The sequence below is a fragment of the Cydia fagiglandana genome, chromosome 20 (genome assembly GCF_963556715.1).
Source record: "Cydia fagiglandana chromosome 20, ilCydFagi1.1, whole genome shotgun sequence".
NCBI lineage: Eukaryota > Metazoa > Arthropoda > Insecta > Lepidoptera > Tortricidae > Cydia > Cydia fagiglandana.
Window position 1 is genome coordinate 15810147 of NC_085951.1, and position 11141 is coordinate 15821287.

Consider the following 11141-nt stretch of genomic DNA (forward strand, 5'->3'; position numbering starts at 1 on the left):
TTGCACGGAAGACAAACAGGCCTAGGATCCATTAAAAACAGAAATAGGTGTCTAAGAAAGTAACCATCAGCCTTGGGTTTATAACAGTCACATTCGGGTGGCAATGCGTTGCTGCTGCAGCATAGCTGCCTGACGATGATGTGGACCAGGTGACTGACAATTTCCTTGTTATATGTATAGGTAGCTGGTAGGTGCCTAACGTTATTGTCGTTGCCGAAATGCTGCCGCGATTAGAATGGTCATATATTTCGTCACTCATTCCACCAAGGTGACAGATAGTGACATTTTTAGCGGCATCGCCTTAGAGCCTTGGATGAGAGGTCCACTTGGCAAGTAATCGCGACATTTTCTTCACTGAAAATCGACAGGTAAATTGCAAATGATATTTCGTACATAAATTCTCGAAGAGTCTGGGTTTAAACACGCGACCTCCAGATTGAAAGCAATGTTGATGAATGTAATCATAAGAATAACAGAGAGTCCTATCGAGTTCTGCCGGGAGGGAGGGAGGGAGGGCCGACGGGACTGGTGGAGTGGAACAGGTTCGCGGGCGTCGACCCGCGCCCAGCCGCGCGGCCCTGCGCCTGCGCCGTGCGCGCGCGCATGCATCACGCGACTTCCGTCTGTCCGACTATTGACGACCTGCGTTTTAGACTGAGCTTATAAAGCCCTATATCGACTGGCCAACCGGACGGGTAGAACAGGTTCGGGGAGGCTTACAGCTTGTACTTACTTAACAACTACAAAAATACTTTAAACATGGGCTGCTTTATAATATGTACCTATAAAATAATGTAGGATGCAACCGAGTGGACCTATGGCTCACGGTGTACATAGTGTTCTCCAGGAAGTAAATAAGCGCCTTTTTGAACGCTTCACTTATCGGAGCCCATGTGGGTTAGTCCATGGCCCGAGTGCTCCCGCGCACACATGCACGTAATTACCGGCTCTTTATGATCGATTCAATCAAGACGACGCCTTTGTTTTGTTTCAATATGTTTGCCAAATCACACGCCATCTTCATTAGGCTTGCTTGAGTTGCTTATTTAGATAGGTCCTCAAGGCTGATGAGTTTCGTAATAATGAGCAAAATTGTGAATAATATAGTAAAGAACAGGTTTAAATACAAACACTCAAGTAAATGATGTCTTTCTGTAAAATTAAGGCATGACTGACTCTCATTATGAAGAAAATAATGTACCTACCATCGCCCACACTGTTAACTGTACATCAGTGGACCTTAATATGCCTCTTGTAATAAGGTCCAGCGATGTGTAAGGAGTGTTGCTGTTTGTATCTAAAATAAGATCTTCTAAAAATAATTATCCAATGTAGGTTTTACAAATGATTTCAGTTCACTGTTTCAGTTATATTAAGATTAGGTGGGGTAAGATAAACTATGGAGCAAAATAAACGCTTCTAGGTATAATAAACAGTAAGATACATAAGATACATAAAGTATTAAAAATAAAACTAATCCATAACTAAAATTCACTTTAAAATACTTTCGTAGAAGGACTTTCCTGATACGGTTTCTTTTGCTTCGCGCAAAATAAACTTGTTTCTCGTAAGGCTTCGTCACACAGGCGCGTTTTCTGGGCGGCGCGTGAGCGGGGCGCGGGGCGCACATATAAAACGCTCACGCCCCGCCCGGAAAACGCGCCTATGTGACGGAACCATTACTCCACTTGACCGTCTGTTCTATCCACATAATTCCACACAAGCAATTTCCTGCAACGATATCGAAGCAATTGACGATTAACGAAAATCCAATCCTACAATAAGCATCGTAAAGGACAGATATTTAGAATTGCCTTGAAACTAGTGATTCCTCTAACTAATGTGGACATCAATATTAAATACTTAGTTAAAATTAAAACGGAAATCTTATATAAACACTAGATTCCACGTCCTCTACTAAGTTGCCCTTGCTGTGACAATCAGTTCAAGATCTCAGTCACTGCCACGCAACTTAGTTTCCTCGTCTATTGTTGCTCGCGACGCGAGTGTGACACGGAGACAATTGCAACTATTTAACGACTCGTAACGCTTTAGACAGGGATTAACAAGGAAAAAGTTATATCAATCAAGGTAACATCATCTGATGCAAGAAGAAGATGAAGATAAGTATAAGTGTTGTGAACGGCTTTCTCAGATCTTTGACCAGATGGTAGGCCTATTTTTCGGGGGCTTCTAAACCGTCCCACATTGCTTTCGTTCGGTACTTCTCTCGAGAATCTTCCTACCTTAGCATCTTCCGTAATAATATCACAAAATCTTTCTAATTTGCTTAATTTCGTTAAGAGAGCACAGCTCTCTCCATTTCATTGCCCTTTGAGCCTTCTTACGACACCATTCACCAATATTGTGAGCTGCAAAGAGCTGTAAAAACTGCGTTATTTTGGATGAGAAAGAAGATGGTAGCTCTCGTACCTACTCTGTCCGCGAAACGCGTCAGTTTTGCGGCCCTTTTATCGCCAGTAGTATCAATCGTATAGTGGTTTAAGATGCGCAATTGCGCATGGGCTTCAAGTATATACGTGCATGCAACGCACGTCTTGCGACGTGCCATCGAGCTTCCGATCCGAGCGATGATCATCAGGATAACTCTGACGTCAAGGCTACTGAGCATTTGAGCAAGGCCTACGTACTGCGTATGCTTAATATGTATATGCCTACACTTACAGGAGTCTTACGCTAATATTGAGTATACAATTATAGTTGGAATTTTCAACTATACCATCACACAAGGAATAATTGTGTAGGTACTTAGCCCAGTCTAGTAGCCACACTGGGAATCGAACTCTAATAACTTTGTTTTATTGAAATTGAAACTTTAGAGAGACACTTGGTGTAAAATACATCGGTACCATACTTTTCTCATGTCAACATGATAACCTGCAAGTAAGTGCAAATTGCAAACTTAACTATGAACTATATAGGGCAGCGGTCAGCAACCTTTGTGCAGCCAAGGGCCACGAAGTAGTTAGCGACATTGACGCGGGACGCACTTTGGTAATATTTGTGACTTTAGTAGACATTGTCGTTTGTCAATATTACATACAAATTAGCCAGGCCCCGCGGGCCGCTTGTTGTCGACCGCTGAACTGGGGTGCAACAACAAGTAATCTTGAGCACCAGTGATTGTGCCTCAAGTCTAGGTACATTTTGAATTTATCCGTGCACCGAGTGACCTTGATATGTTTATTTGAAAGCCTTATAATAACCAGATCTATGATCTAATTAATACTGACCCCGCGTCAGCGAAACGCGTCACGCACCAACTGCAACACCATTTGTCAACCTTATGCCGTCGTGATAAGATTGAGGAATGGTCAACATCGATATACAAGCAAGTGAATACATAAGTGGCCACAGATAGATCTTACCTCGTCGTGATAAGATTGACGAGCGGTCAATGTGTCGATATGATAGTGGGCACTTGGGCAGTGATCAGTTACCGTTGCATTCCTCTCGGCGCCTGCGCCGGGGGCCGCGCCGTTAGCGCCGCGGGCGCAGCAAGAAGCGAGTCGCAAGCAAAAACTAAAGGCAAAAACAGCGGAGAAGAGGGCCGGTTAAATTAAGATGGTTTAAATATAACAGCTGCCTATAGACCTAGGTAACGAGTATTCATCACGCGATAAACCCTGCTGTTTCTTTTGTAGTGTGAAGAGATAATATAGTTCGTGTACAGTTCTCACGCCGTGCACGGCCTTTCTCGGCCGGACTGTTTTACATGTCCACCGAGTAGGTACCTGCCGGCTGCAGCCGCCGCTGGTAATCACAATAATTAACAATAATCTCATCCCGCTCACTGACCGACTGGCCGGATTACATTCAGCTCATTTATCACGTCAAGCTCCGTGTTTTGGTTAAATATATTCAAGAGAAATGCTTGTGAAATAAACACGTCACACGTCACATTAGACGATTTAGACACTGACAAGTCTCCTTAAGCTCCCTCCACACTCGCGCGCGAATCGCAGTGCGAAGCCGCGAACGCGAGAGTGGATTCTATTTCGCAGATTCGTACACGAGTGTGGAGGGGGCGTTACATTTTCGTTCTACTATTTTGTTAAAAAAATCAGGGTAATGGATTCTGACCACGCTAAAGTCGCCTCATATTTACACCGAGCCTCATACTATCATTGAGTCGCCTGCTACGTCTTACATGAAGGATGATCGATCCAAATTATCATTGCCATGAATCACCATGAATCGGTGCAATAGAGAGAGAGTTAAAACTGTTAAAACGGTTACAAGTCTGCAGCAATATTGATAGCCCACGCAGTGCAAGTGTTATTTATACGTCATAATCTCATAGAAGTTTGACGTTTTGAAATAACACTTGCACTGCGTGGGCTATCAAAATTGTTGCAGACTTTTCTTGCTTTTCGTGGTCTAACTCTATGACTTGATCTAGTTAAAAGTCGTTTAGAAGAAGGCTGACCTGTTTACTAAAATCTTTTTTCTCTCAACTCTTGACACTTGACAATGACGTGACATTATTAGCGCCAAAGTGTAATGCATGATGCCATTGATCTCCTGTAAGAAACGTGATCTTCAACCAACGCGCTGCCGCGATTGATATCACGGACCTCGATCCTGAGAGTGCCTGTCTTCCGCTAGTGATAAACGACAAACATGGCGACGTCGGATCCGGTGTGCCGGCCCTGCCCGTCGGGCGCGGTTGGAAATATTTTCCGGTACCTCGTCGCTCCAAGGATTTTTAAATAATTTGTGTAGGCAGGTTGATGTAAGCGTCCGTGACCGAATGTTCATTGCATGAATAAGTTACTATAAGGATTATTTTATGCTAAACGATACCGTCGTTAGAATTCGTTATGCTACATTTCATCAATACAATTATGTTGCGATCCATCGGATCCACCCACACTGAAAGCATTCCATTTCACTTCTTCGTATGCTAGCCTAACACGCATCCCAGGGGCGTACATGTACAGACATGTTCAATTATCTGCCTGGTCGGGCGGGGCGGTCAAACTTAATTAAATATTTAATACAATTTACCTAAACATTTACCCGAAAGTTATCGAAGTAATAACCATATTAACGTGATCATGTTGTGCGTTCCAGGTGATGCGGTGTGCGGGCGGGGTCCCGACGCGGCTGGCGGGCTGGCGCGGCGCGCGCGCGCTGCTGCTGCTGGTGTGCTGGGGCGCGCTGTGCGTGGTGTGGCTGCCGCGCCTGCGCGCGCCGCCGCCCGCGCCGCGCCACGCGCCCGCGCGGCAGCTGCTGCAGTCCGACCCCGCCGCCTCCACGCCCGCGCCCTCCGCCACGCCCGCCGCCGACGCGCACCTCAGCGAGGACCAGCTGCGCGCCGACGCCGAGCGCCAGCTGCCCTCGCTGCCGCTCTCCTACTGGCACAAGCACCGCAACGACAAGAACAAGTTCTACAAGTCGAAGGACTGCGCGCCGTTCCCCTCCGTGTTCGACCTCGAGTTCCACAACACGTACTGGCAGACGTTGCGCTCGAGTCAGGGCGTGTTCCACCTGTACGGCGCTTATCTCGACGCTCGAAACGCCTCGCGCATCGGCCCCGCCGTGAGATTGTTGGCCGTGCACGACCGCATCAAACCGACGCTGCCCACCCACTGCCAGCTCTGGTTTGAAGAACGACCCGACCCTGTAGTCGTGCGCGTCCTCGAATACAAGTACGTGTGGAACAGCAAGTGGGGCAACTACCGCGACGGTGTTCTGCAGCCGTACCTGCTGGCGTGCGTGCTGCCGGCGGACGTGCGCGCGCTGCGGCCCGCCGCCGTGTCGCTGGTGGAGAAACCGTGCGACCGCGCCACCAACTGCCTGCGCGTGCACTTCGACGAGCCGCCCGACCGCGCGCAGAAGGAGTTCGCCGTCTGCGTCAAGGGGCTCGACTTCCAGCACGAGGACCTGTCCGTGCGTCTCGTCGAGTGGATCGAGCTCGTGCGGCTGCTCGGCGCCGACAAGGTGTTCTTCTACGAGCTTCAAGTTCACCCCAACATCAGCAAGGTTCTCGCGTACTACCGCGCGCGGGGGATAGTGGAGAGCACGCCCATCACGCTGCCGGGCGGGCAGCCCAACCTGCCGGGCCTGCAGCACATGTACTTGAAGAAGAAGACGACGCACAAGCGACAGATGGAGCTGGTGCCGTACAACGACTGTCTGTACCGGCACATGTACCAGTACCGCTGGCTGGCGCTGCTGGACATAGACGAGGTGATTGTGCCGCTGCAGGACCCCGACTGGAGCTCGCTGTTGAAGCGCGTGATGCCGCTGGCCGCTCCGGCGGCCGGCAAGCCGCCGCGGTCGTCCTTCCACGCGTCCAACGTGTACTACCTGGACCAGCTGCAGCACGGCTGGGAGCCGGGCGCGCCGCGCTACATGCACATGCTGCAGCACGTGTACCGCACGCGCAACTTCACCAAGCCCGGCCAGTACGTGAAGGCGTTCCACGAGACGGGCCGCGTGCTGGCGCTGCACAACCACTTCCCGCTGGCGTGCCTGGGCGGCGCGTGCTCGTCGTACGCGCTGGACACGAAGCAGGCGCGCCTGCAGCACTACCGCGCCGACTGCGTCACGGCGCTGAGCAAGTCGTGCCAGGAGCTGCGCGCGGAGCCGGTGCGCGACGCCGCGCTGTGGCGCTGGGCCGACCGGCTGGTGCCGCGCGTCACGCAAGTGCTCACCGAGCTGGGACTGGTCCCGCCCGACGCGCCGCCGCAGCGGTGACACCCTCTAGTCACGCCGGCGACTCCCGGCACACACTAAACTAGCCCCGTACAGTACGCCCCGTGCTCTAACTATATTTTTGTAAGCATTTATTTTCTATTCCTATTTATTGTATTTGTAAATAGTTGAGACGTAGACGGTGACGTACATATTTGCGTTGTGACTTGTGACACATTGTTTGTGACTTGAAGTGAATGTTGAGATATTCGAGTATTGTGTATGCCTAAGTATTATAATTGCGTCCGCGGGGTGGCACCGGCGCAATGGACAGAAAATGGACTATACAATTATAGGAAGAAGGGCCGTCCACGCCGAGGACGGCCGCAGCTCGGGCGAGCGATGCCGAGCGTTTAGAACAGTCAAGAACAAATGTATGCCAGCATTTTGTATGCAATTGCGATTGAATACCTAAGTATTAGTTAGGTGAATATTGAAATAGATCCTATAGCGGAACGGCAGGAGTTGAAAATAAAAAGTAAATCCTCACATTAATTTGTTTAATTCACCCCTCGTCCACATTTATCTTGACATAGTAGTGACACTCATAAGTGAGAATGAAAGAAAAGAATCGAACTTGTGATTCCTGAAAAGAAAAGTCATCTACAAGTCCATGTTGTAGCATAGTTCCATGGTTGTTCCTAAATGAGCCATCCCCGACACCTATTAGTAAGCAGTAGTAGTATGTAGTAGTAGTAAAACACTTATATTGTACAAAAATAAGAACAAAACAGGAAAAATAACATAGAGAAAACCAAAATTTCCATATAGTAAACCTTATTGCAACGAGATAACATCTACCAGCGGTTAGTTAACCCGTCGACTGCCTTGTCCCGTATACCTACGTCACAGACAATTTGAACTTTAATTTACAATTTCAAGGTTATTAATTCAATACTAAATTTTAGACACGGGCGTTCGAGGGGTTAAGTACAACCATCTATTATGTTGTTGTTGGTAGAGTCCAACCACTCTAATGTTCCTGCCAAGTTTTACGTGGAGTATGGTCACAGATTATATAATAGTTGTTACGATGGTATGGTAGCCTACTCCTATATGCACAGCTAGACTAGTGCACAGACCACCTCAACTACTATAGGTGCTAGACGTTAGACGGAGAACATGAACATCGAGGTCACCACACAGCGCTCCCGTACTAATTTAGTATGGATGCGGGATCGTTTCTTTCAGTTGTGCCTAGAGTTAAACCGAGAAAAGTCTGCAACGATTTTGATAGCATATTATGCAGTGCAAGTGTTATGTCATAATTTCATGTAGAAGATTGACGTTTAAAATAAAACTTGCACTGCGTGTGCTGTAATATAAAAGCGGTTGCAGTCTTGTCTTTGTCTAACTCTACGATTACGATCGGTACCATCGCTCACACTGTCAACTGACAAGAGGTATGTATAAGGTCCACCGATGGACAGTTACGAGTGTTGCCGTTTGTACTCGTGAAATTAAAGAAACTCTGCTATAAAATGGAGTAAAATACAAATAGATTGCGGTGCTCCAATCGTATATAGCAACTTACAAGTAAAATTGCTCCTAGAGTCAGACCAAGAAAAGTCTTGCACTGCGTGGGCTATCAAATCCGTTGCAGACTTTTCTTGGTCCGACTCTATGTGTGGTGCTCGTGCTCTTTTGTAAGCGCTTCATAATGCGGTGTCTGTGTGCCTGTATGGAATATGTAGGTAGGTATGTATGTTTGGGTACCTGTGCATTGCACTGCCAAGTCGCGGCATACCTACTTAGCTAGCTACATTTTTAAGTGGTGGTCAATTTCACAAATAAGTAAACAAAGCTACTGTTATCAAGACATTAGTGTAGGTATTGTTCCGATATTTTTAGTGCCTTGGCCGCTCCGATATACCTGACAACGACTGTATTCGTCGAGCAGAGAGACGGAGGTGTACTTAACTACCTAAGGCTTATTGAGGTACCTATAACTACCTAAGTAACCATCAAGAATTACATGTTCATCGTTTAGTTCGCACTAAAAATGGTTTTAAAGAGCCCCCGTTTCTAATAGTCAGTACAGTCAGTGTACCTAATCTATACAGCAATCGTATAATACATACTACTTTATCTTTACAAGTCGTCTATCCTCGTCCTGCCCATTGTGATTCCTAAAGGACATATTTCATTTTTAGCAAGTTATGAATGAAAAGCGTGGATAGGTTGAGGTTACCCTGAAACTTCTTTTATTTTACTTAAAACGTGAAACAAAGGAAAATCAATTATATTCTCCAAATCATTTGGTTTAAAATTTATGACTCAAACTGAGAACGGTGGGCAGGACTATAATTTTGAGCTTAGTGTTATGACGAAAATGGAGACTGGCTTGGTTTAATTACCGTATAGAAGTTAGAGCTCCGGTTAGAGACTTCACATAATACCCACGTCCCACAAAAAAAACAAACGCCTGTAGAATTATACTAGCAATCACTCCTTCTTCTTCGACCTAGCGTTTTCCCGGCCTAGCGCCAGGGCACAAAAGAGATAGGTACAGAAATCAATCTACATACAAAGCGCGCTCGAGCAACGCACACATAGACACTGCTCACGGACACGATATCTCGGACCAGTTGGGACCAGTGCGAGCGCGAGTGCCATCCGCTTGAGACACGCGTCTGTGAACTTTTTTGTGAAATAATGGAGAAACAAAACAAAAAGTTATTATAACTGTACAGTGGACGGTTGTTTAAATTCAACATTAACCGGTGAATTGTCGTTTTTTAAGCTACCAGTGGTTTCAGAGAGAATGCGTATGCGAATTTATTACATTGTACATGAGAATGCGAATTTATTACACTTTAAAATATAATAATCGTGCTTTTCGCCAATCTCGAAATCATCGCAAGATATTTTCTGTGGCAAATTTGTAATATAACAATGACATTAAAATGAAAATACCTATTTGAGTTATTAATGTTATTATTTATTTATATTTCCATTCTTCCCGTTTCATCCTCAACAATAAATCAAACAACTAGATACGAGATACGATACGATGGATACGAGTGCCACTACCACGATAGTTTTTTGTGCATAAGTCATAGTTCGCAACAATCGCAACCCTAGAGCGACCGCCGAGCGTAGGTATGAAAAGTAAAGTACATACATGTGATTGACTTCTGTACTTATCTGTTTTGTGGCCAGGGTCCGCACCAAGGGTAGTGCAGGGGTAGGGTTATACTAGCAATCACTATGATATCTTATTCAAAGGTCAATTAAAGGAGCAATCACGGCAAAAAAAACCAAAATTTCCATGTAGTCAACCACATTATATGGAGTTTTTAAAATACAAGTAGATAGGTACAGTCAGCGTCATAAATATTAGGTAGTATCCAAAATACGAGTATTTAAATAATTCGGTACACCAGTTCGTTTTTTTAGCATTAAAAAGAACTTGCAAGAAGGTAAGCGATCTTGACATGTCTTTTAATTGAAAAATGCTTTTTAAAAACCAAAAACTATTACTTATGAAAGCAGAAGAACACAAATGATCGTATTAAATTCATAATTGTTACATATTTGCCGTAACTTATTTTTAAAATGTGTTTTTCAATTAAAAGACACATCACGACTGTTTACCTTTTTTCTAATGCTAAAAAAAACGAGGTATAACACCATATAATATATCGTACCGAAAGTTCTATTTGAATACTTTGGATGCTACCTACTCTACGACGCTGACTGTAATATATATTATAATATTTATAATGGTATAGTTCTGTGATGGTTTCCCAGTAAAAGGGTGGGTCCCTTTTCTTTTGCCTCTATTTAAGGATTTTTTATTCTTTCAATTCAGGGCAATACAACGTTACAGCTATTTAAAAGAGAATCGCCTAGCACAGGCATGAAGATTCTAACGACGTACGTAGCGTAGGTAACGTTCTTGTTTCTCACCTCAACAAAATGGATATTTGACATGGGGTCCTATAGTCGGGTCCCAGCGACTCCCAGCCAACACACAATGCCAAGAGGACAATCGTTTGCGCTACGACTACGAAACACTTATATGGAAGAGTGATAAAGAGGCAGATAGCGTTTGTTTTGCGATAGCTCAAAAATGGCTTAATTGATCATGCGCTATTATAGTCAGGCGTGTCTCACTCCGCGATTTCGTCGCTTTGCTACAGGTAGCTAAAAGTACATGCGTTCGGCCGCAATTTTGGGGTTTGCCATAACTGCCATAAGCCGCGCGTGGCGCTGTCGCCACCTAGCGGCCATATCTGTGCTGATCGTGACAGACGCGTTTTGTTAGAGAGTGAGTCTTCTGTACTTAGTACTATTATTTATTCTGTGCTATAGTTTTCATTAGATATGCCCCGAATAGTGGTTTTGGCCGAATACCGAATATTCGGCACCTCTCACCTCCAAAGCGCCGAATATTAGGCATAACTATTACGCGG

General features: G+C 45.6%; 1 protein-coding gene across 2 annotated transcripts in view; it reads left to right on the forward strand.

Moving 5' to 3' along the window:
- LOC134674673 (uncharacterized) overlaps positions 1-7214 on the forward strand; it is a 42863-nt gene extending 35649 nt beyond the window's left edge. Inside the window, exons 1-2 of one of the 2 annotated variants that reach the window (XM_063532798.1) lie at positions 4520-4706; positions 5098-7214. In XM_063532798.1, coding sequence (XP_063388868.1) covers positions 5101-6726 — 1626 coding nt within the window. In that variant the 5' untranslated portion in view covers positions 4520-4706; positions 5098-5100 and the 3' untranslated portion in view covers positions 6727-7214. Of the gene's footprint in view, positions 1-4519; positions 4707-5097 lie in introns of those variants that run through there. The other variant, XM_063532797.1, reaches the window with a different exon arrangement.
- The last annotated feature ends 3927 nt before the right edge of the window (positions 7215-11141 follow it).